The following is a 25,617-nucleotide window of genomic DNA, read 5'->3' on the forward strand; positions in this document are numbered from 1 at the left end:
CCAGTGCATAAATTATTTTATTAATTAAATGATTCCTAAATTCCTACTTTGTTCCAAGCTCTATACTGGATTTTGGATCTACAAAGCAAAATAAGATACAGGCTCTCTGCCCTGAAGTGTCTCACAGTTGTGAAGGAAGAGGCCCTAAATAGCATGGGTAAATAAAAATGCTGTGGGAAGTGGGCAAAGATTTTTTCAAACAGGACCCAAAAAGAAATGATCATAAAGGAAAAGATCGATAAACAGAACTTACTTAAAATCAAGAACTGCTCTTAATCAAAAGACAGTAAGAGAGTGAAAACTACAGAAGGAAGAAACATTCATAATACATATATCTCACAAAGCTCTCATGCCTGGAATTACAAAGAACTCCTACAAGTAAAGAAAAAGACAAAGAACCAGTAAAAATCGGGCAAACGACTTGAGCAGGCACTTCTCAAAAAAGGATCTCCAAATGGCCAATCAGTATATGAAAAGTCACTAACTCATCAAGAAAATTCAAATTAAAACCACAATCAGACACTACTAAACACCTACCCAAATGGCTTAAATTTAAGATGTTGGTAAGAATGTGAAGCAACCGAACTTTCATACATCACTGGCAGGAGTGTAAATTAGTAGGCCCACTTTGGTTAACTGGCAATATCATTTGCCAAAATTAAACATTCACCTACCCTATGACCCAACAATTCCAATCCTAGGTATAATCCCTAGAAAAATTAGTGCATAGCTTCTCCAAAGGCATGTATAAGAATATTCATAGTAGCATCATTTATAACAGGCGAAAATTGAAAATAAATATCTATCAATAGCAGAATAGATTGTAATATGTCATACAATGGAATAAGAAAAAAGAATGAATTATATGATGGATGAATCTTACAGATATAAAATTGAGTGAAGAAAGCCAGACAAAAAAGAGCACACTATATGAGTCCATTTATATGAAATTCAAGAAATGCCAAAAGCTAATTGATGATAAAATTCAAAATGGAATATTTAACATTAGGATAGGGATAATGATGGGAGGGACATGATAGAACCTTTTGGGGATTTGGAGATATGCTATATCTTGATCTGTGTGGTGGTTACTCTAGGTGCACAAGTAACAATTCAAGTTTTATAATTAAGATTTATGCATTTTACTGTTTGTAATACCTAAATTAAAAAAAATTAAAATTTGGGAGCACAGAGAAAGAAGAGCATTAAAAACTGGGAGCATAGAGAAAGAATTGCCTGACTCTGAAGAAATCACAGAGGACTTCCATGGAGATGTTTGAACTGGATCTTGAATAGGAGCTTGTCAAAACAGGGTCACAGACCTCCCATGCAGAGAGTACCATGAAATGCTCAGCAATGTGGTGTGACTGTGGTACAAGAAGATGATGGCCTGAAGTGTGAACAAAAAATTAGAAGGCTAGTAAAGGAACCACAGCTAAGAGCAAAGTAAGGAAGGTGATAAGGAAAACTGATAGCCACTCTGCTCAGCACTGTTTTTCCAAAGAGCCCAAATTTTGCAGTGAGTGAAACAGATATGGGCTGCAAGTATTTGAAAAAGTGTTGCTGCTTGGGAAAGGAAGGAAGATAGGGTATTTCTCACGGGTGCATCCTCTGACTCATTAAGGCATTTTAGCTCACGAGGCCATGCCTCCTGGTTCCTTCTTTTGGGTCACATGAAAATGAGCAGAGGATGGGTCATCAGGAGAGGGCTCTCTAGGTAGAGGAAAGCTCCTTCCATGGAAGCCTGTAGGCAGCGGTGTGGGGGCACACATGCACACACACACACACACCCGGGTGACCTCCACATATATACAGCGCCTCCCTGGCCCTCCCGAGCAGTCCTGACAGAGGAGCCTCTGGTCCAGCCCTGCAGGAATCCCAGCTGGGGCCACAGGAGTACGGGCCCACTCTGAACACGGAGCCATTCTCCACATTCTTTCTCTTCCACCCTGATTCTTGCCACTGGATGCAGGTAAGCAGAAATGAAAGGGCCCAGTGAAGGGAAGGCCAGGGAATAGTTTAGCCTAGCAGTTCAGAGCACAAACTTCCAACTCAAAGGAGACCTGGCTCAGGCACTGAGCAGCTATGTGACTTCAGTTTGTTTAATTTCTCTCTGCTTCAGTCTGTCAACTCCAGGTCCTTACACATGCTTAGAATACTTTTCCTTTCCCAGCACTGCCTGTCTAATGCCTTGTTGTCAAGTTTTAGCTTGGACAACACTTCCTCCAGGAGGCTCTGCCTTGCTTCTGCAAGCAGGATTAGGCAGTCCTCTGGGTGCTTCCATCACACCTTCAGTTGGACAGTTCTTGTCACTTGCTTATTCTTTGGTTAGTCTCCCCACCAGAATTTAAGTTCCTCAAGAGAAGAGGCTGTCTCTGATTCACCAGAGTGAATACTGCCTGGCAGACAGTGGTCACTTAATAAATGTATGACTGATGAAAAAATGATAAAAGCCTGGCTAGGTGATGAGTGAGGTAGAGAGACACAGGATTTGCAGTCTCTTCCTCCATGTGACTTAGCAGATCACTTAAACTGTTGCCGAGACATGTAGCTAATGGTTTCTTTACCCAGCCAGGATCCCAGGTTAGAACAGGGCCTCCCCTAGAGCCTGGTTGTAAGGTTTTACCTTATGATCCTGCCTGTCTCTTCCGATATCGCATTAGCCAAACTCTCTGCGAATCTCCTGGCTCACATTTATGGAAACATTTCTCAGAGTGGGTATGATTTCCAGGTGAACAAAGTCAGGGAGAGGAAGTGAAATTCAAACTGAGCCACAGCCGTTCGGGATGGAGCAGCACAGCAAGTGCTTTTAGTAGAATGTGAGCAGGACAGTCAGGATTCTCTGAACACTATTCCTCCTAAAGGCCATGCTCAACTGCTTCATTTTCTCTCTGCATGCTCATATTTTTAAATTTCCCTTCTAAAACTCTTTCTTGATAGGAAAAATTTCCATGGAGGAGATCGTCAGAGGGGTTCATGTTGGTGATCTATGTCTAGACAGGCCTTTACTCACAGGTAGAATGATTCAAAGTCCTCTGAAGGCATTCCTGAACAAAAGCTTTTCCTAGCGGGCCGTCTAGAGTAATTCAAAGCCCGACCACACACTTGTCATCTGGGAGGAGTGTGGGTTAAAGTTGTTACTTGCCAACACCTTGGATTGGTTAATTCACCCCAGCATGGAGACACACGCTGAGAGCCCTGCATTCAGTGGCTGGACATTCTGGGAAGGGAGGCTGCATCACACGCTGTGGGGAGGATATTTATCACACAGGTACCCTGCCTCCCAACAGCAGGGCAGGCTCCTCACCCTGAGGACCTGAGGAGAGGGCAGTCAGTACCATATCAGTATCATCGGAGACCTACTTCAAGAAAGGAGGCTTCTGTGGTGGGGCACTGAAGGAGGGCAGGAGAAGGAACACACCATCCCTCCTGATCCCTGGTGCCTACCATTCCATCCTTGGTGTAAGAGCCACCGTCCTCCATATCCTACCCCCAGCTTTTCCGTGTGCCCCCTCCTCAGAGATCTGAACTTCCTTTCATCAGGGATAAGTTATTTTATTCACTGTGAGAAACATGGCTTAGAGAGCAAATACCCTGTGGAGAGGGAACAGAGTGAAGGCCACTAATGCCACTAAAATATTAGCAATTGCAGCAGGAAGTTCCCTGCTAGGAGGAGCAGCAGAGATGAGTTTGGACTCTGAGATTTGGGGAAGTAAAGATCACCAAGGGATGCAGGAATGCGGAATGGGGGTGGGCAGGAGCATACACTCCCCCCTCCCCCCACCAAATCGCCCACTGAAAGCTGTATCTGACACAGGTCCCTGTATAAGCTGTAGTCTGGATAGATAAAAATCCCTAGGCTAATCAAGTTTTTATTTCCAAAGAGGCTGTACTACTTGAATTCTCACCATCTATCTGCGAGAGTTCTAGTTATTCCATGTTCTCAACAATACTTGGGATAGTCCAGCTTTTTAACTAACAATTCCAGTTGGTGTGTAGTAGGATCCTACTTTGGTTTTAATTTGCATTTCCCTATATTAGTGATGTTGAATGTCTTTTCTTAGTCTTAGTTGTCATCCATGTATCTTTTTTGTGTGTGTGTGAGATGTTTTGTGTGTGTGTGAGATGTCTGTTTAAATCCTTTTCCCATTTTAATTATTATTATTTTTTTTTTGGTGGGGGGAGGTAATTAGTTTTACTTATTTATTTATTCTTAGAGGAAGTACTGGGGATTGAACCCAGGACTTCATGCATGCTAAGCATGCACTCTACCACTTGAGCTATACCCTCCCCCTTTTTTCCCATTTTAAAAATCAAATTGCTTGTCTTCTCATGGTAGAGTTCTAAGAGTTCTTTATGTATTCTGGATACAAGTCCTTTGTCAGATGTATACATATTCACAGTCACATACATATTGATAAAATATATATTGTGAATATTTTCTCCCAGCCTGTGGTTTGTCTCTTCATCTTCTTAATGCTGTCTTTTGAAGAGAAAAAATTTTAATTTTGAAGTAGTTTAATTTATCACTTTTTATAGGTTGTACGTTTTGTGTTCTATCTAATCAATCTATATCTAAGATTCCAATGATTTTCTCCTTTGTTTTTTTCTAAAAATTTTATTAGGTTTAAGTCTATGTTAATTATTAATTTATTGTTAATTATTGAATATGGTTTGTAGCAATAGGCAAAGTATATATTTTTGTTTTGCATATGGATTGTTCCAGTGTCATTTATTGAAGAGACTATCCTTTTCCCACTAAAATAACATCTTTTTCAAAAATCACTTGATCATATGCATGTAGATCTATTTCTGAATTCTCTAGTCTGTTCTAGTTGTCTGTATGTTTGTATACACCATTTCTTCACTGTCTTGATTACTATAGCTTTATAATGTCTTAAAATCACATAATGTAAGTCCTCCAACTTTGTTCCTTTTTTTTTCAAAATGTTTTGGCTAATCTAGGTCCTTTGCATTTTAATATAAATTAGGATTCAGCTTGCCAATTTCTAAACAAAACCCTGCTAGGATTTTGACTGAGATTGCATTGAATCTGTGCTTCGCTTTAGAGAGAACTGACATGTTAATGATATTGAGCCTTTTGATCCATAAACATGGTATGTCACTCTGTTTCTTTAGTTCTTCTTTAACTTTTTCTCAGCAATGGTTTATAATTTTTAGTGTACATGTCTTGCACATAATTTGTTAAATTTGTCCATAACTATTTTTATTTATATGCTATTGTAAATTATTTTTTATTTTTATAACTTATTATTGCTTATATATAGAAATACAATAACATTTTTGTATATTTTTAATTCAATAAACTTGCTATACTCACTCATTAGTTCTAGTAACTTTTTGATAGATTCCTTACAATTTTCTATGCAGATGATCATGTTACCTATGAATAATGGCAATTATTACTTCTTTCTTTCATATCTGTGGCTTTTGCTGCTTTTTATTTTCTTATACTGGATAAGGCCTCCTGTACAATGCTGAATGGAAGTGGTGACAGTGGACATCTTTAAAATGACATCTTTTAAAGCAAGAAGATGACATCTTTAATATTTAGTTTTTCTGTATCAAATAGAAATAATCTGCTGGTAATAGAGGTGCAAGCAAATTATGATGGGATGAGGACGGGATGTGTGTGCGTGTGAGTGAGTGGAGGTTGGTGGAAAATAGGGTAAATCCAATCCACTAGGGAATATTTGTAAGAGGTAGAGTTTTTAAGCGAGTTCCTTGGCTCTTCTTGATCTGACCCTGGGAAATGACAGGGTCTGTTGTCTATTTCCTCTACCCGACCCTATGCTCCAGGGGTTCCTCTACCCACAGCTCACAGTGTCCACAAAGCGAACATGACCCTCCTTCCATTGGTTCCAGGACTGTATCCTCTCCCCGCACAATGGCATGCTCACGGACCTGCTCCCGCATCCTGGGGCTGAGCCTTGGGACTACAGCCCTGTTTGCTGCTGCAGCCAACACAGTGCTCCTCTTTCCTAACTGGGATGTGACCTACCTGTTGAGGGGCCTCATTGGCAGGCATGCCATGCTGGGCTCTGGGCTCTGGGGAGGAGGCCTCATGGTAAGTGTCTGGGTTCACTGGGTGTGAACTCCCAAAGTGCCCCTCAGGGGTGGAGCAGTGAGCTCAGAGTGGGGACTGTTTTGATTCCTCATAGAAAAGTTTGAACAAGCTGATCCTGCGTCTATAGCAGCAGTCTTCTATAGAAGACTCTAGGAAGTCTGGTCAAAGGTTACTGAATTTTGGACTAGGCAGGCTGGGTATGAACATTGTCATCCACAGAGTCACATCAAGCTAGTTATCCAAAATTGTCCTGCTAGGCAAAGCCAAACCCTCTGGGAAAGATAGGATAATTAAGTCCATGTGGAGTATCCAACCACTCTATTTCAACTGCCATAGATGGCAGCTAGAAATGTAAATAACCCTATCTCTTCTTAACCCTCTTCTCTCTTCACCCAGGTCCTCACTGCAGCTACCCTCATCTCCTTGATGGGCTGGAGATATGGCTGCTTCAGTAAGAGTGGGCCCTGCCGAAGCGTAAGCACTTCTAATACCTAAAATGTCCCCACATTCTATTACTTTAGAGACGGAATGGTAAAGAGGAAATTTCAGTCTTAGGGTTTGAAGTCAGATCCTGACCATACCCTTCAGAAACTCTAAACTCTTGGGCAAGTTTTCTCAACTTCAGGTCCTTATCTATAAAAATATGAGTGAACAAGATCAAGTCAAGGGAGTAAGTGCTTAATGAACTATAAACATAAACACAGATGTGAGGTTCTTATTGTTAGTTTTAGCTTATTGAACAATATGGGTATGAGTCATGTGTCACTGATAGAAAATTTCCTGGCTCCTTTGCTTAATTTTTCTTAGAGCTGGAAGTTTCTCCAGAGATCATGTAATAACTAGATTCTAGTCTAACCTCTCCATTTAACTGAGGCCCAGAGTAAATTTGCATTTTATTAATTATAGCAGCATCTATATATTTGATAAAAATCTCAGTACATAAATGTATAAAATATATTGCTCATTCAGTCCCAGACACATGAAATTTGTGGCCTCCTTACTGTAACTCTGCAGCCTGCTTTGATATCTGCAGCCCACATGTTGGGAACCCCACTGATTCAGAATCGTATGTTAAAGAATTAAATAAAAACACCCACACATTTCATTCACTCTCTGTTCTCTGTCAACGTCTAGTTTTCCCCTAAGCAAGTGGTTCTTAGACTTACGTGCGTGCATCAGAGTCCCTGCAGGGTTTGTTAAAACACAGATTGCTGGGCTCCACCCCTAGATTTTCTGACTTAGTAGGTCTGGGGTGGGAAAATTTGCGTTTCTAATTAAGTTTCAAGTGATATGATATTCCTAGGACAGGGACCACATTCTGAGTACCACTGTCCTAGGCTTACCTCAGACTAATTCATCCTGAATCTTTTAACTTAGAGTTAATACTTTCTATGCTCGTTTCTGTGGCCCTTCCCAAGTTCCAAACCAGCTTGACATCAGTGGGAAATGACTCTATGATTCTGTATACTAACTATATATACATATGTATATGTTTTATTTAAATTTTAAAAATATGTGTTCTTTAGGAAGGAGAGAAAAAAATCTAGTATCCTGAGAAAGAGACCAATTTGGAAGTTAGAATCCTGCCAAGAAATAAACACATTGTTATATTTTGGGAGGGAAGTGAATGGTGTACAGACTAGAAAAGTACAGTGACAGAACTGGAATCATTTCAGAGTTGACTGTAATTTCTCTGTCTCTTTCTCTTTCTCCCTTCCTCCCTTCCTTCCTTCCTTCCTTCCTCCCTTCCCCCATTCCTCTCTTCTTTCTTTTCATGCTTGATTTGAGAAAGAGAGAAGTTAGGGATGGCAACTTGGAATTTTGGAAAAAATACAGATTTCCCATAAAAAGTTCAGAGGTGGGCTTGCAACAACAAATACCACCGTTTAATGCAGAGGCTGAAAGGCTGCAGTCTGTAAAAGTTATTGATGCCAATCTGCTGAGATGCTCAGAAGAGCCTGCTGAATCAGGCTGAGCCTGCTGCCGGGTCCAGGTGCCAGTGTTTCCCCCTTCTCTGCCCTTCTCTCCATCCCTTCCTGGCTCTACCCAGCCAACCCCTCATCAGCCAACCCTACCCTGGTTCTGCTTTATAGGAGGTGCTGTGGGTTGGATTATCCCCATGATGGGGAAAGCCTGAGCACCAGAGAAGTTAGACTTGGCCAGATCGCCCCAACAGTTACTTAGCCACGATCCCATCTCAGGCTCACTGTTTCATCTGTCCATCTGCAGATGCTTACTGTTCTGTTGTCAAGTGGCCTGGCTTTGCTTGGAGCCTTGATTTGCTTTATCAATTCTGGAGTAGCTCTGAAAGATGGTCCCTTTTGCATGTTTGATGTCTCATCCTTCAATCAGACACAGGCTTGGAAGTATGGTTACCCATTCAAGGACCTGCATACCAGGTAAATGGATAGAAATTTGGATTTGCATTCTCTTCAGAGAGAGAAAGACACACCAATGGCCACACATTCTATCATCTTGCTTCTCTGTTGCTCAGAAGATTAAAAATGCAGCAACAGTAGTCACTCTCAAAAGTCTAGTGCTACAACCTGAGCTGAGGGACAACCCAGTTTTCTACTGAGGTTGGTGGGGCTTTTCTTACTTATTCCTCAACCCCTGGTCTCCTTATTTTTGAGGATAGGAATTATCTCTATGACCATTCACTGTGGAACTCTGTCTGCCTGGAGCCTTCTAAAGCTGTTGTTTGGCACGTATGCTTCTTCTCCGCCCTTCTGTGCATCAGCCTCCTCCAGATTCTCCTGGTGGTCATTCATTTCATCAACAGCTTCCTGGGCCTTTTCTGCAGCCTGTGTGAGAAGTGACAGGTAATGTCCTCTCATATATGAGTGTTTTCATCATTAGCTGCCTTGAATCCTTTCTGCCAGTAGTGGGTATGAGTTACAAACAAACTTCCCTTTTAGGTAATCATGTGGTAATCATAACAATAATAATTTCCTCCATGTGTGTTGAATGATACAATGCATTTTAAGTCACACTGTAAACTGCAAGGTGATATAGTAATAGAATAATTAATTAAGTCAATATTATTGTTTAGGAACTTATAATCCATAAAATGTCCTCCAGTCATGATCTTGTTTCATCCTCTCAACAGCCTCATGAAATTGACCACACGTTACAGATGAAGTCAAGGCTCCCAGAGAATACTGGACTTGCTGTCTAAAAGCACTCAAATAGGTTCAGGTAAAGTCAGTACCTGAGCAGCTACCTGCTAAATTCAAGTTCACTAGTCTTTATGGACTGAACTGTGTGCCCTCCAGATTCATAGGTTGGACCTCAATCCCCAATGTGACTTTGGAGATAGGACCTTTAAGGAGCTAATTAAGGTTAAATGGAGTCATAAGGGTGGGACCCTAATCTGGTAAGACTGGCATCCTTATAAGAAGAGGTTGAGAAAACAAGTACAGGAAAAGATGCTCAGCATCACTAATCATCAGGGAAATGCAAATCAAAACCACAGTAAGGTATCATCTTATACCTGTTAGAATGGCTATTATCAAAAAGGCAAGAAATAACAGGCAAGAATGCTGGTGAGGATGTGGAGATAATGAAACCCATGTGCACTGTTGGTGGGAAAATAAATTGGTGGAACCACTGTGGTAAACAAACGGAGGTTCCTCAAAAAATTAAAAAAGAACTACCATATGATCCAGCAATTCCACTTCTGGGTATTTAGCTGAACAAAACAGAAACACTAATTCTAAAAGATATCTGTACCCTCACATTCAGTGCAGCATTATTTTCAATAGCTAAGCTATGGAAACAACCTAAGCATCCATCAGTGGATGAATGGATAAAGAAGATGTGGTATACACACAGACACACACACACACAACATGGATGGACCTTGAGGGCGTTATACTAAGTGAAATGAGTCAGGCAGAGAAAGACAAATATCGTATGATCTCGCTTAATGTGGAATTTAAAACAACAAGACTAAGTTCATAGATACAGGGAAGACTGCTGGTTGCCAGAGGCAGGGGGTGGAGGGGGTGAGAGAAATGGGTGAAGGGGGTCAAAAGGCACAAACTTCCAGTTATAAAATAGTTAATTCCTGGGGATGTAATGTCCAAATGGTGACTATAGTTAATAATATTGTATTGTACATTTGAAAGTTGCTAAGAGATCTTAAAAGTCCTTATCACAAGAAAAAATATTTTGTAACTATATATAGTGACAGATGTTATTGTGGTGATCATTTTGCAATAGATACAAATATTGAATCATTATGTTGTACACCTGAAACTAATACAATGTTATATGTCAGTTATACCTCAAAAAAAAAGTAGGATGTGTTTCCAGAATAAATAAAAGCATGATTAAGTTTTAGAACATTTATTCACCTATATTAATAGATTTAAAAAGGGAAAATCCTATGATTTTCTTCATAAATGCTGAAAAGGTATTTGATAAAATTCAACATAAATTCTTGATAAAACTCTTAATAAAATGAGAAAAGATGGGTACCTCCTTGTCTTAATACAACACATGTATCTCAACCCAAAAGTCAGCATCATGCTTAATGAAGGAATACTAGAAACAATTTCATTAGAGTTGCAAATAAGACAATGACACTCACCATCATTATTACCATTTAATATTGTTCTTAAGGTATTAGCCCAAGCAAGTGTTCAAAAGGAAATTTATAGATATAAAATTGGAAAGGAGGTAAAGATATTGTATGCAGGCAATATGATTACACATGTAGAGAACCCAAATTAATTATATTACAAACAAGAGAATTACATAAGTTGTATGGGTACAAAATAAATACATGGAACAAAAAAATCTTCATATACACAAACAAGCAGTTAATAGATATGGAGATGGGGAAATCCTATTTACATTAGAAACAAAGAAGAAAAAAACCTAGTTAAAATATAACGAGTTAAAATACTTACTGAGGAAAACTTTACAATATTGCTGAAGGACATAAAATAAACTTGAACAAACATAACAGCTTATTATGAACTTGGATAGGAAGAGTTAAACATCATAAAATGTAAATGCCCTTAAGCTAATCTATACATTTTTTTCATTTTTGTTCTTATTTTTTGTTTTTTCCTTCTTTTTTTATTTTTAGTTTTTTCTCTTTTCTTGTTATTTTTGTTTATAAATTTAACATGATTAATAAAATCACCAATGAGATTTGGTGGAAAAGGGTATGGCATTAGATAAGCTAGTTCTAAAGCTTACATGAGAAATGAACAATCTAAGAGAGCCAAGAGGTAAGGTGGGATTTCTGAAGAAGCAGGCAGTAGGTGGGACTAACTCTGCTAGATAATGAAACCAAATATAAAGCTACAGTAATTGTAACAGTGTGGTACATTAAACGGACAGACAAATTTATGGAACAGACCAGGGAGTCTAGAGATAGAAATGAGTATTTGTGATTATTTACTGCATGCTAATAGATGAGGGTGGGAGATTGAGATACCAGCTCTCCCTCTCCACGGGAGCACAGAGGAAAAGGCCATGTGAGGACACAATCAGAAGGTAACCAACTGCAAGCCAGGGAGAGAAGCTTCAGTAGAAACCAACCTGTTTGGCACCTTGATTTTGGATTTCCAGCCTCAAGAAAATAAATTTCTGTTGTTTAAGCCACCCAGTCTGTGGGATTTTGTTATGGTAGCCTGAGCTGACTAATCCGCCATTGTTCTTTCCATTAGTGTTCAGTTCAGTTCAGTAAGTGGTATATACTGAGGACCCTCGGCACTGCCGTACACTGTGAATTCAAAAATGACCAAGATATGGTCCTTGCCCTTAGACCCTGCCCTGTCCTTGAAAAGCTCATGGTCAGGTTAGGGAAACAAATCTACCGATAATTTAAATGTCATATGGTAAGGGCCATGTTAGAGGTCCACACAGGGTGTAATGAGAGCTCTGAGGAACACGGAACCTCTAAAGAGAGGATTTATGATACATAAAGGAAGGCTTCAGTTGTATCTGAACTGATTCTTTAAATAGCCCAGCAAAGAGGGAAGGAAGTGTTTTCCCAGCAGACACTCAGAAACACAGAGGGGAGGCACAAGAGGGTTTTGCTGGAGAACTGTGATGCCACAGCTGCTTCAATGTGGAATCTGGAAAGCAGAGAACCTCCCTCTCTCCCACTTGGGGATCTTTGGTCAGGATAGATATTGGGGGAATTAATTTTCTTAGTTTTTGAAGCTGGCAAGCTTGCGGTGAAGGTAAGTACAGTGTATATTGCAGGGCACCAAGCAAACAGAATGGGCAGCTAGTTCTCAAAAGATCCAAATTCCCCAATGGCTTTCAGAGAGACAGTAGGAGTCAGAGTCACAGGGTGCCTGATCAGCTTCTGGACATTCTTCTGATTGGTTAGTGATGTGGTGGTGATATGGTGAAGTTTCAGGAATCTCATTCAACTCTCTGGCTCCAGCCTAGGTCTATGTGTTTGTGGTCAGCAGTTTCCACGTGGTGGGGTGCTCCTTTCTGTAAAAATAACTTAAGAAAAGAGGAGTCCTATAACTACTATTTAAATTATTACTTTTCTTGCTTGACTGCTTTTCCTTTTCTCTTGCTTTTCCAGTTTTCTAATCATTAACTGCTTGAGTCTATTCTTTGGAACTCCAGCCGCCTAGAAGACTAAAGCTTTTTTTTTTTTTAACAAGTAAGAAGCGGAGAACACAGAGGGTCACCAAGAACTCCAGCGAAGTACAGCTCAGTTCCACTGCCGCTCACTACCTGTGTATCCTTGGGCCTCTATGGGCCTCAGGTTCCCTGCCAACTTCCTACGGTTGCAGCACGTTAATAAGAGCTGACGCCTGTTGAAGTACTTTGTAAACCAGAAACAAATCAGTTTTCACCTACTTATGGTCACTCTGGCTTGGCCAGTTCCGGTCCAGGAGCGCGTGCGCAGGCGCGTGGGGGCGTAGGGGGGGGGTGAGAGCCCCGGAAAAGGGCGGGCCGCACGGCGCAGAGCGCGCGGCCGCGTCACGTCAGGGCCTTGGGCGGCCCAGTCGCCCTGGCGACGGTTTCCCAGGTCCGTGCTTCCCCCGCGGGCTAAGCCTTCTTCGCGAGGGGCCAAGAAGCTTAGGCCATGTCGGTCACGGCGTCCTTCTCGGCGGTCGATGGGTTGCCCGATACTGAGAAGAACCCTGGGGAGTCCGAGAATACCTATATTCTGCGGCCCATTTTCCAGCAAAGGCGGGTAGCGGACGGGCTGTGGCGTGGGCGACCTGAGAAACTGCCGCTTCCTGCGGGCAGAGCTCGCCTACTAACCTGGGGATAGGGAAGGAGCGCGCTAGGGGCCGGTGGGGTGGGGCGGGGAGGGGCGGGGCGCCCTGGGGAGGGAAGGGGCGGGCAGGGTTAGAGATGGAGGGGCGGGGGCTGGGAGGGAAGGGCGGGGCTGGGAGGGAAGGGCGGGGCTGGGAGGGAGGGGCGGGGCTGGGAGGGAGAGGCGGGACAGGGTTAACGACAGAGGAACAGGGCTGGGATGGAGGAGTGGGGCGGGGTTAGAGGCAGAGGAGTGGGCTGAGGAGGGAGGGAAGGACTTGGCAGGGAAGGGCGGGGCGGGGATAGGGGAGGAGGGGCGGGCCAGGGAGGCGGCCTGGGCTGGGGGTGGAGGACAATCGAGAGGGAAGGGGCGGGCTGGGAAAGGAGGGACGGGCCAGAAACGGTGGGGCGAGCCGGGAGGGAGGGGCGCTGTCCTCCTTGGGCTTCCTGCTGCAGCGGGTAGCAGAGCTCACGACCTGCAGTGGTGGTGTTACCGCGAGAGGAGTGCCTTAGACTAGCTCCTTGGGGATGGTTGACTCTAGAGATCCAGGAAGTGAACACAGAGGAATTGAGATGAATGGAATAGAGGGGCAGAAATCAAGCGGCTTGCATCAAATGCCACTCAGCCTACGTGTGGCAGAATGCGCTTACTCGTCCTCTACAGGGCACAGGCCCTGTATGTACAGTCTTACCCAGGCAGTATCCAGAGGCCAGCTACCCCAATACCTTCCCAGAATTAAGGCACACAGTCTAGTGCAGAGGACAATCAGACAGGGCTGTAGGATCCATCACTAACTTCACTTTCACAAGATTTTAAGAAATTAAATTAATTAAAAAAAGATTTTTCCAAGCTCCTCCTCTGGTATTTGAAACCAGGTTCCTGAATCAAATGCTGAGCAAGTACTGGAATCCAGGAACTTTGGTTATACTGCGATAGAAAATTTCATGTAGCAGTTTTCTAGTGGGTAGAAGGGACATAAAAAAAGGTGTGTTCAGTTATCTTGGTTGAAAATTGTAAATACATAGAATACCATTCATCTGTGTTTCTCTTGTAAAACAGAACAAGATTAACAACAAATACATATTTTGTAGGAATAGTCCTTCGAGATTATTTGTGACTTGTTTGAAGAAAACTTTTAATATTTTACTGAGAGTGGAAACAGCTTAAGGGAAGAGCCAGAAGTAGTACATTTGTTAACAGGAAGACCACATTTTGAACAGATCAAATCCTGGGAAATTTGTCCATGATTCTGAAGTTCACCTGTGAGAATAAGCAGGCAAGAGACCAAAGAAAATACTGTTAAAAAATAATAAGGGACCACTAATACTACCAAATATTAAGCCACATTATAAGCTCACAACTTTAAACATTCTGGTAACTTGGCACATGATAGACAAATCAACCTATAGAATATATAGTCCAGAAAAGGAACCTAGTGTTTTAATATGTAATAGATACAACTAAAAAGCTAGTAGTAGTGTTAGGGTGGTGAAATTTGGGGAGACTTTTTTAGTCTGTCTTCGTTTATTCAGTAATTCATTTTTTCAAAAAATATTGTCTACTGTGTACTGGATGCTGTTCTAGGAAACGGGGATGTAACAGTGAACAAAACAGGTTAAAAAATCTCTGCCCCTGTGGAGCCTATGTTCTAGCTGGGTAGAAGGACAATAAACAAGATAAATACATAAGTGAACCATATAGTGTATCAAATAGTGATAAGTACCAGGAAAAGGTGAGATAAAGTGATGTGGTAGGAGGGTGGTTTAGCATTTTAGAGAAGGTAGCTAGGGAAAGTGACTTTTGAATAAAAACTTGAGAGAAGCGAAGGAGTTAACTATGCATATAAAGAGAGGAATTGAACTTCAGGCCAAGGTTAACAGCAAGTGCAGAAGCACTGAGGTTTGCATTCCTGATGTAGTCAAAGCACACAGGGAATGCCAGTGTGGCCTGAGTGGAGAGAACTAGGGGCAAAACAGTAGAAAACAAGGTAACAGAGTTTGGTAGGGTAGATCATATGAGACCTTGTAAGTCACAATTAGAATGTTGCTTTTACTCTAAAATGGGAAATATTTGAGGTATTTTCAACAGAGGAGTGTAATGATCTAACAACATATTTTAATATCACCAGTCTAGTTGCTGTGTTGAGAACAGGATTCAGGGGCAAAGACAGACACAGAGAGACTTGTTAGGCCATTGAAATCCAGGCAAGAAGTAATGGTAGCTTGGAGCAAGGTGGTCATAGTGGGGTGGTGAGAGTGAATTTTAGATTATTTTGAAGGTAGAACTTACAAGATTTGCTTATGAATGGGATGTGGGCAGTGAGAGAGAAAGCCAGCCAACCTGACACCAAGGCTTTTGGCTTAAGCAACTGGCAGAATGGAGTTACCATTGACTGAGATGAGGACCTAGTTTTGGGGAGAGGATGTGATCAGAAGCTCAGTGTTGGGTGTATTGCATTTGAGTTGCCTACTAGACATCCAGATGGAATATGGGTTGGAATGTGTGGTCTGAAGTTCAGGGGAGAGGTCCAGGCTGGAGATAAAAATTTGGAATATGACTTGTTTTCTTTATTTGTTTTTACTACTTTTATAATAAAAAACATGAAAAAAAGAAGGATTATATAGTTTTAATGACAAAAAACTGGGGGAAGTTGAGCTGTGAAGGTCAATTATGGTTTTAGAGTCACCAATTAGATGTTTCATACTTTCATTTAGGTTCAGACCCTCTGTGGTTAAAGACTGTATCCATGCTGTACTCAAGCAAGAACTGGCAAATGCTGAATACTCTCCAGAAGAAATGCCTCAGCTCACAAAACGTTTATCAGAAAATATTAAAGATAAATTAAAAGGTAATAGTGGTGATAATTGGAAATAACTTGTTCCCTTCAGACATCCAATTTTACTCATTTGTCTCCTTTGTTTTTAAACAAAGGACATAAGCTGTGGATTCTAGCAAACACAAATTTCTCTTCAGTGTCTAGTCTTCTCAATTATTTGATAACTTTTACTCATGTAGGTTTCTGTAGATGGTGGGAAAAGGTGAAGGTGTGAAATAAAACATTGTACTGAACTACTATCCAAGAAATCTCAGTGTGCAGAAAGACCAGGAAGTACAGACTCTTTTCCCTCATAATTTTTAGTGGTTTTTCCTACCAATATATCAAATCCTCTACCTGCCATTCCGTACCCTTGTGGTCTGACCTCAGTCCATCTCTCCAGCCAAATCCTTAACTACTTGCCCTACTTAACACTCCATCCTGCCGCACTCTACGTCAGCAGAGCTAATCTCGTGCTTTTCCTCCCTGTTCTTTCTCTTTTATTAATAATGCTATGCCATCTGAAAAGTCCTTTCTTTCTATCTACCCCTTTTAAAAGATATCTTTTATGAGGGAAGAAATGTCTTTAGTAGTAATACATTTTCATTGTAATAAACCTGGACAATACACATAATTTTTAAAAAATTACATAAAATTCTAATACCCATGATAGTTACTATTTAATATTTTGGTGTATTTTCTTATTTTTATTAATATGTTTTAAACTTTAGAAATAAAAAACATAGAGAAGTATAAATAAGAAATAACAAATCTATTTCCATCACCCAAACTGTTAATATATTAGTATTTTTGTCTTCAGATTTTTAATGAAAATTAACTGTTTAAAAAAAATGCTCAGAGGTTGGGGTTTTTGAGCACAAGCCACCTGTTCTCCTTGCTTCGCCCTGCAATAAACCTTTCTCCACTTAAAAAAAAAAAAAGGAAAAAAATGCTCATTATAAAAAAATTTTAAGTGTAGAAAAATAAATAAAATTAGAAAAATCACTCCAAATGGCAATAGCCATAAAGAATCATTAATACTGGGTAAACATCTTATCAGACCTCTTTCCTATGTATATGTACAGATAAATGCATACTTTAAAAGCCATGGTATACTATAAACTGTTTCCCATAATGTTATAGCATTCATTCGGTATTTAAATGGAGTGATTGCTCACTATTTAGTCCTTTCACCATCCTATTTCCATTGCTGAGTTCTTTTTTCTGGTTCAATTCTTACCTGATTTTGTTGTAAGTTTTTGCAGGAAGGGCTCGGAAATGCTATATTCCCTGGATTCTTTCATGTTTGAGAACCAGACATGCCTTTAAACCAGAATATATTTTGGATGGAATATAGTACTTTGAGGTAATTTTTTTTCTTGGAAGATCTTATAGACACATTGCTACACTGTCTTCTTGCATCGAATGTTACTGTGGAGAAAACTGAGGCTGTTCTGATATTCTCTGCATAAAGAATCCTATCCTTACCTTGAGGCTCAGTAGCTTTTCCAGGATATGGCTTAGTGTTGAGCATTTTATATCTGTGGATTTTGTTTTTTCCATAGCAGGGTAATTTTCTTTTATCTCTAAATACATTTCAATTCCATTTGTTAGATTATCTTCTTTAATACACCAAATGTTGATGTGTTGAATCATCTTTTGTCTTCCATATCTATTAGCTTTCCTCTGCCTTAATTTCTTCCTTTTTCTTTGACATATACTTGTGATTACTTTAGGCCAGTAATTCAGTTTTCATGTGTATCTGTCCTGTCTCTTGCCATTTTTAATTTATTAGTTCTGCACTGATATAAAGTGAGTATTCAGTTTGTTTCCTTGGGCTATAATCTTCCTTTTATCTTTCTGTTGTTTTATAATCTGATTGAGTTCTTATTTTATTGAATTTGTGAGCTTATGTTGTTCTGTATTGTGAATCAGTTGTGAGAAATTTCTCTTTGTTCCTTGATTTGTATTACCTCCTAGGTTGAGTTTTTTTGTCTTTTAAACAGTTCATTTCTTTTCTTGTCATTCTTTGGTTTGTTTTTGCTGTTGAACCTTTGCATATTGCCACTCAGCCTCTTTTCATTTTGCTCTGATATGTGGGTGATTTTTTTTTTAACTCTCCTCCTGCTGTATCTGCGACTATTTTATTTTTCCCTCAGAATTATGTTTTAAGGGCTGTGTATTTAATATTCTAGTCACATTTCTAAAGTATGGGTATGAGAAATAGAGGGAGAGGAACGGGTAGAAATAGAAGGAAGCTCAGCTGAGCTGTGTGCATTGATTTTTAAAAAATAACTTGGGCTCTGTCTTCTGAGATTTTGTTAAGTGTCCTAGATTAGGGTTCATGTCCCAGATGGGAGGGTACCTATAGTGTTCAGATTGTTTGCCTAATTTGCTGTATAATCCTGGAGCTTTTATTCTCAGAGAGAGTTGACTCTGTTTCAACTTTGCGTATTTCACTTAAAAACAAATTGTTTCCACTTTTCCTTGGTCAGTAAAGAAGGAAGATAAAGATGCCCATTCAGTTTTCTGTCCCCTAAATTTGGTGTTGGTGAGAATTTTCAGGATTTTGTTGTTTCAGCAGCAAAGTTTCTGGGGAAGCAGCTGAATTGTGCTAGGCCACCCCAGTATACTCCAGAATCTTATGGTTTATTTTCTATCTTATTGAACAGCTTGCAGTTTTCTAAAGATCCCATGCCTCTATATCTCTGCATATGCTAAATCCCTTTCCATAGAATGGAGAGACGTTGTCCACCTGGTAAATTCCCACTCATCTTTCAGAACTCAGCTCACTGTATCACATCCTCCAAGAAGTCTTTTCTGACCATCCCTTCCCCATTGCCCAAAGGGAGAAGCCTCTCAGCTTTGTGCTCCTGATGTACCTTATCCATGCCACTCTTTGAATTATTAGTACATTGCATTTTCTTTTTATTTGTCATGTTTGCCTTCCCAACTACTATGAGTCTTTAAGGCAAGAAGAGTGTCTTATTTATCTCTTTATCTTGAGGGCCTAGGTCAGTACCTGACTTAGAGTAGGGGAGAAAGGAAGGAAGCTAAGACCTATTGAGAGACTACTACAGAAGAGAAATGGGTAGAGACAGGAGGAAGCTTATCTCATCTAACCTCACAACACCCCTGGGAGGAAGGTAGTGATATTCCCATTTAACAGATGAGGGAGACTTAAACTGAAAAGTTAAATAATTTGTCTAAAATTACATACTTACTAAGCTTATGGTTAGAATTTGTCCTCAAGTCTCTCTGACTCCCAAGCTTATAATCATACTTAGTAAGTGCTTGTAGACTGAATGCTTATGTTCCTTTCTAAGCAAATTTGCCTTCATTAAGTAATTTTACCATATATTTTCTTATAGATAACTTTCTTTTTTCTTTCCAGAAATGGGATTTGACCGATATAAAATGGTGGTGCAAGTAGTGATTGGAGAACAAAGAGGGGAAGGAGTATTGTGAGTAGTTGATTTTTCTTTCTTGTTTTTATTTTTACATGTTTCTTATTGGGTCTTCATCCTCTTGACAACTCACTAAGATTGCAAGAGTGAGAAGAAAGGACAGTATAATCAAATGCAGCTGTGAACAGAAGCGATCCTGGTCCTGAGCAGTGATGGGGGGAGCTCCATGGGGTAGCTCACTTTTCAAAGAATCTGTAGGCTGAGACGTCTTTTAGGGTTTATGTATATATACACCCAAAGAGAGTGTAGGATTATGTATATATGTTTTCTCCCTTATTCTTTGTTGCCTGGTTTTTGGTCCTACCATTCTCCTAAATTAATTTCTTTAAAATTGACTGAGAGACAGTTTTCATAGCTCTTGTTACTGCCCTGGACTTCTGTTTTTTAAAATTCACTCTTTTTTTTGGCCCTGGTATCAGTTATCTAACTTGTTTCTCTTCTGTTTTTCTAACTGATTATTCTCTCCTTCACTGATTCCTCTTTCTCCCCTATGTCCCCAGCTGTGAGCTTTCTTCAAGGCTCACTTCTTATTCTTCTGCTTTTCTCTCTGCTTTTTCAATGAGCTCATTCATTCTCATGACCTCAAACTGTCATTCCCCTATTGGCAAGTTCAAAAATCTCTATTTCCTGTCTTTTCCTATGCCCAAGTGTTAATCTCCTGTTTCCCTTTGTAAACAGTGCCTAGTCTAGTATTTTTGTAAGAAAGTACAAAAATATTTGCTGAATGAATTTTAAAAAATACCTTGTAGATACTATCACTGAGAATTTTCACTACAGAATGTTAGATTTGGAAGGGACTACAGATTTTTGCTGGTGTCCAGTCCCCTTGTTTTATGATGACACTTATGAAGTTGAGTATGATTTGCCCCAAATTATGGATCTGGCTGGTGTCAGGGCCACTGGACAGAGCCCAGGCTTCTGACTCCCAGTGCAGGACTCTCCACCATGGAGCCCTCTACCATCTGGTCAAAAGGCTTCAGGAGATTTCCTCACCACAGAGACACTAAGAAATACTTTACTGTCCTGCCACCTCAGATTCAATGTGATTAAATAGAGTTCTAAATTCTTTTCCCTTCCTTTCAAATCAGTCTGTCATCTTCATTTCTCTGTCTCCTGCAGTATTACCAAGGTTCCATTGACTCAGGCTTAAAAGCGTAGAGTCCTCTTTTATCTTACATAGCTATTACTCTCTCGTTGCATGTACTGTAACCTGGACGCTGGGGTGACTTAGCAGCCCCTTATCAGCACGTCCAGACTCTGATCTGTCTCCTCCACAATGCATATACCAGACTAATCTCCCAGAAGTACACCACACTTTCTTTTCTTAAACTCTGTAGAGTTTATTTCAAACCCTGTAAAATAAAAACTCCCCAAACTTGTCCTGACTGACTTTGTTAAATGTGATCAGGCCAGGTTCTAAAGCATGGCATACAAGGCCTCTGCCACCTCCTTTTAAAACTTCTGTCATCTAAAATTTCAAGCATATAGGAAAGTGCAGGGGCTAAGGAACTCCCACGTGTCTGTCATTTAGCTTTAAAGGTTATCAACACATACCCATGTTGTTTCATTTACACCTCTGTCCATTCTCCCTGCCCAACTAGATTATTTAAAGCAGATTTCAGTCATGATACCATTTCATCTGTAAATACAATACTCTCTATCTCTAAGATGTAAGGGCCCTTTTTAACATAATAAAATATCACATCTAAATATTGAAAATCCTTAATATTGTAAAATATTCAATTAGCTTTTAAATATCCTCAATTGTCTCATATGTACATGTGCATGTATGTATATGTGTGTTTTTCTGTGTGTATATATGTATGTAATTTTTCTTTTTACAATTTGTTCAAGTCAGGATCCAGGCAAAATCCATACATTGCATTTGGTTGATACATCTCTTAAATTTCTTTTAACTTATCATTTCACTTCCTCTTTTCTCTCTCTGTCTTTCTCTTTTTTACCTTGTCATTTATTTGCTGAAGAAATTAGGTTGTTTGTCCTATAGAATTTCATAGTATCCTGTAGAGATAATACTGGATTTAGAATTATTTAGAAGATTGAATTCTAATTCAGAGTTTATCCCTCTTTTTCCTAGAACTGTATGAAATTATCAGGCTAGATAAAATAATTCGTTGTCCTTTCCAGACCCACCTTCTCATATTTTTGTGCAGGAATTAAGCCTTGAATCATAAGTCTTACGTATTATTTCCTCTAAAAGTCACATACAGATATCTTACCTGAAATAATCTATAACAGAGCTTCTAACCCAAACTTACCAAAAACTTCAAGGTATCAGGCAGCCAGTCAGAGTCTGAGGCTGTTAGGCCCCTGGGCTGGTCACCTCCAGCCGCAAGCAGCCTTATCTGTGACTGTAGTTCCTTCTGGTTTACCTACTATACTCTGCACAAATATGATTTTCTGTGTTTCATCCTGTGAAAGTATTTGGAAGCACTGATGTATAAAAATGTATCAAGGAAAACTTTTGCTTATGGTAGATATATGTAGTTCAGACCCTTGTTACGTTATTCATAATTCTTTATTTTTTGACTTTTTAGCATGGCTGCTCGCTGTTTCTGGGATGCTGACACTGACAACTGCACTCATGATATTTTCATGAATGTGAGTCTATTTGGAAACTTTTTCTCCCTTTCTTAAGGGCACCTGGGCATTCCAAATCAAATCACCTAATATTTGTGAAGATGTGAGGATACTTTTGTTTTAGATGTTTGTCTGAAACTCCTTCTGGGTGAGATGATTTTACTGTTTCTTTGCGTTATTACAGCAGAAACTTAGTGTGTTGCTTATAGGCCAGGAGACTTTTATGTGTATAGATGATGTAACTCTTCGTCAGTTTGAATGTGGGAATAGCATAGTTTATTTAGTGCTACCAGATGGATAGCACTTTGCTAAGCTGCAAAGAAATCTGGGTGGCAGGGGTTCCATGAACAGAGGTAATTTTCTTTCAGTAATAAAATTATCTTAAAGCTATTTCTCAAAACTAAATAAAAATAAGAATTTTAAAAAAGAGGTTTCATTTAAACATTGGTAAGTTATTGACATGAATGCTTTATGTGTTTTAATCATGTGTTATTTTACATTTGCTTTCAAAAATGATTCCATCTTCTATCCAAATGCTCCCAGGTTGTGAATTAGTAAAGACAGAATTAAAGTATAGAATAGTAGAAAAGAACTAGATTGAGTGAATTAGGAGAGAGGTTCCACTTCTAGTTCTTTAACTTTCTAATTAAATGACTTTAGGTAAATCACTGAAAATTTCTTAGATTGTATCAGTAACAGTAGGAAGCTGCACTAGATTTTCCCAAAGACTGACCGTGGCTGCTTAAGAATAATTTGAGGAACTTGTTTACAGTATAGATGCCAGGGCCCTTCTCAATAGATTCTGATCAAATAAACTAGGGGTTGGATCCATGAATCTGAATTTTTAAAGAAGTTCCTTATATGACTTACTGCCAGCTTTGGAAGCTGCTTGTGTAGATGATCTTAAGGTACCTTTTAGCTCTAAAATTCTATAGTCCTACTAAAGTTTTATTTTATGCTCGACTGCCCTAGGGATCAAGGCTGAACAGTGGTAAGTACTACGTAAATCTTCATTTATCAGCTCTCTTGGGGTAGGGGCAAGCTAAGGTGGTGGTTTTCCCTGATTATTTTGGAGTTAAAAACGTGTATTTCCCTGAGTCCTTATACAATACAATTCATTCATTCAACAAATAATTTTGAGCTCCTGTTATGTGCCAGCTTCTGTACTAGTCTTATATTTTAATGTCTTGATTTTGTTATAATCTGTTATTACATTTGAAAAGTAGGGATAACCCATAATTCAATTCCTTTATTGCTAGGAATAAAATGATGACTAAGACAGTCATGTTTTCTGCTGGTTGAGAGCTTATAAACCAGTAGAGGCTAGACAATACTCAGATTAACAAATATGCAATTTAAAATTTTAGTTATCAGTAAAGATCAGGATCACGTTTTAGAACACAGTGTTGGTAGAGGAGGTGTCTAAAAATCATTTTTGAGAGATGGGTCTAGATTGCTGACTTAATCTACTGTGTCTTTAGTTCAGTTTATTGAGTGTTTATTTAGGTTTCATTTTCAGAGCTTAAAGTACTTTGTTTATTTGGGAGAAGATCCCAGGAAGGACCACTACTAGATGAGGAAATAAGAGAGGGGAGAGAAAAGCATGTACTATTGAGCTGATAACTGCTGTGGATAACCAGGGCTCAATCCGGATGGAGAACTCCGGGTGGCACTGTAAGAACAATGCCAATCAGGGTGAGGAGGGTATAGCTTAGTGGTAGAGTGCCTGCTTAGCATGCACAAGGTCCTGGGTTCAATCCCCAGTATCTCCAAACAAATAAATAAACCTAATAACCTCCCTCTGCCAAAGAGAAAGAAAAAAATAAAGTTAAAGATGTCTTTAAAATAACTTAAAAAAAAAAAGCAGTGCCAGTCAAAGCGGGGTCCATAGACCAGTGCCAGTCCACAAACTGTTACAAGTCTTCAACAAGATAAGTACATAAATTGGGTGTAAGGGTTTAGAAACTCTCATGGGCATTTGACAAAGTAATTTTATGTCCATTGAATCTAATGAAAAGTTTAAGCTGTATTTGTATGTTTCTTTTTTATTTCATTTTCTCAGTTATTAATTTTATTGTATTTTATGAAAATATCAGTTCATGAGGGATTGGAAATTCAAACAAACAAAAAGTAGGTCCCTGACCACAGATAGCACAGTTTTAGAACACAGCTCACAGTTATCCTATCAAAAAAGCCAGGGAACTGGGTTAACCAAAGAATTTTCTTTGGTTAGTAATCAGGTACTTGAATTTATATTTTCTCCCATCACTGCCAGGCTGGAGGTGAGGTTGGTGGGTTGGGAGTTGCTGAGGCAGTTGGAATTCTTGTAATAAGTACCTAAAAAGTGTTTCAATAAGTTTTATTAGGATCTGGAAAACATTTTGAGATTCTGAGCTAAAAGATGGATAAATGAATTTTATCAGTTAAGAACAAAAAACCAGACATCATTTGTCCTTATCCAGAATTTATAACAAGGTGCTGTATTTTTATTATCTGTGATACAATAATATCCTTGGATTGGGTAATGCATTTACTCCGAGAAACTCAAAAGGATTTTTATACATTATATTATTTTTTTTGTAAGTCAGGGAAAATCGGAATACTTATTTCATGGGTAAACATTACATAGTTCATTAGTTTGCATTTTATTTCTGCATTCAGAGACTGTAATTCTTTACCCATCCTACCTTTTTTTTTTTTACCTTTTTTTTATTCAGTTATAGTCAGTTTACAATGTTATGTCAGTTTCCAGTGTAGAACACAATTTTTCAGTTATACATGAGCATTCATATATTCATTGTTGCATACTTTTTCACCGTGAGCTAGCACTAGATTTTGTATATATTTCCCTGTGCTATACAGTATAATCTTGTTTATCTATTCTATATATACCTGTCAGTATCTACAAATTTTGAACTTCCAGTCTGTCCCTTTCCACCCCCCATCCTACCCTTTTAGCAAGCAATTTTGTAGCTACCCTGAGGCAAGTAACTTTATAGGTATACTCTGAAAAATATGTTTCTTGAAAAAGAAAATCTTCATGATTAAAAATTGGCAAAGATCTAGGTGATATTAATTTCAGGTCTGTGCTGCCCTTAGTCCTTCATTAGTACTAACATTCTGGATTTGTGTGTCTGTTTCTGTTTGTTTGTTTTTGGTCTTTTTTAGGACAGTTTATTCTGTGTTGTAGCGGCATTTGGCTGTTTCTACTATTAAATCTTTGAAAGCTGGAAAAAGATATGACCATGAAGAAATATGAACTTTTTTATCTTGTCAAATATTTTGACAAAATAAAGAAAAGTTGGCAGTTTGGCAACTGAGTCTGTTGAGTTTTAGTCCTTATATTTTAATGTTTTGATTTTTTTAATACTATGTTATTACATTTGGAAGGTAGAAA

General features: G+C 39.2%; 3 protein-coding genes across 3 annotated transcripts in view; all 3 read left to right on the plus strand.

The window, feature by feature from the left end:
• Nucleotides 1–1,855: 1,855 nt before the first annotated feature.
• Nucleotides 1,856–9,169, plus strand: TM4SF19 (transmembrane 4 L six family member 19). Its single transcript, XM_006200919.4, has 5 exons — nt 1,856–1,972; nt 5,887–6,088; nt 6,485–6,562; nt 8,318–8,487; nt 8,727–9,169. The coding sequence occupies exons 2-5, from the start codon at nt 5,909–5,911 to the stop codon at nt 8,905–8,907; spliced, it is 609 nt and encodes a 202-aa protein (XP_006200981.3). The 5' UTR covers nt 1,856–1,972; nt 5,887–5,908; the 3' UTR covers nt 8,908–9,169.
• A 3,919-nt stretch (nt 9,170–13,088) lies between these two features.
• DYNLT2B (dynein light chain Tctex-type 2B) lies at nt 13,089–25,536 on the plus strand. Its single transcript, XM_006201072.4, has 5 exons — nt 13,089–13,267; nt 16,052–16,185; nt 19,547–19,616; nt 22,178–22,241; nt 25,389–25,536. The coding sequence occupies exons 1-5, from the start codon at nt 13,161–13,163 to the stop codon at nt 25,434–25,436; spliced, it is 423 nt and encodes a 140-aa protein (XP_006201134.1). The 5' UTR covers nt 13,089–13,160; the 3' UTR covers nt 25,437–25,536.
• The window catches only part of PCYT1A (phosphate cytidylyltransferase 1A, choline), a 42,903-nt gene continuing 39,463 nt past the window's right edge, over nt 22,178–25,617 (plus strand). Inside the window, exon 1 of the mRNA XM_072963576.1 lies at nt 22,178–22,241. The gene's annotated coding sequence lies outside the window, so the exon portion shown is untranslated. The remainder of the gene's footprint in view (nt 22,242–25,617) is intronic.

This window comes from Vicugna pacos, chromosome 1, assembly GCF_048564905.1.
Source record: "Vicugna pacos chromosome 1, VicPac4, whole genome shotgun sequence".
Classification (NCBI taxonomy): domain Eukaryota; kingdom Metazoa; phylum Chordata; class Mammalia; order Artiodactyla; family Camelidae; genus Vicugna; species Vicugna pacos.

Excerpts from the sequence above, each read along its gene's own strand:
- TM4SF19 (XM_006200919.4), top strand. The coding sequence starts at position 5,909 with ATGGCATGCTCACGGACCTGCTCCCGCATCCTGGGGCTGAGCCTTGGG. Across the intron at positions 6,089-6,484 it reads TCTGGGGAGGAGGCCTCATG|GTCCTCACTGCAGCTACCCT; the intron begins GTAAGTGTCTGG and ends CTCTTCACCCAG. Across the intron at positions 8,488-8,726 it reads TTCAAGGACCTGCATACCAG|GAATTATCTCTATGACCATT; the intron begins GTAAATGGATAG and ends TTTTGAGGATAG.
- DYNLT2B (XM_006201072.4), top strand. The coding sequence starts at position 13,161 with ATGTCGGTCACGGCGTCCTTCTCGGCGGTCGATGGGTTGCCCGATACT. Across the intron at positions 13,268-16,051 it reads CGGCCCATTTTCCAGCAAAG|GTTCAGACCCTCTGTGGTTA; the intron begins GCGGGTAGCGGA and ends ACTTTCATTTAG. Across the intron at positions 19,617-22,177 it reads CAAAGAGGGGAAGGAGTATT|CATGGCTGCTCGCTGTTTCT; the intron begins GTGAGTAGTTGA and ends TTGACTTTTTAG.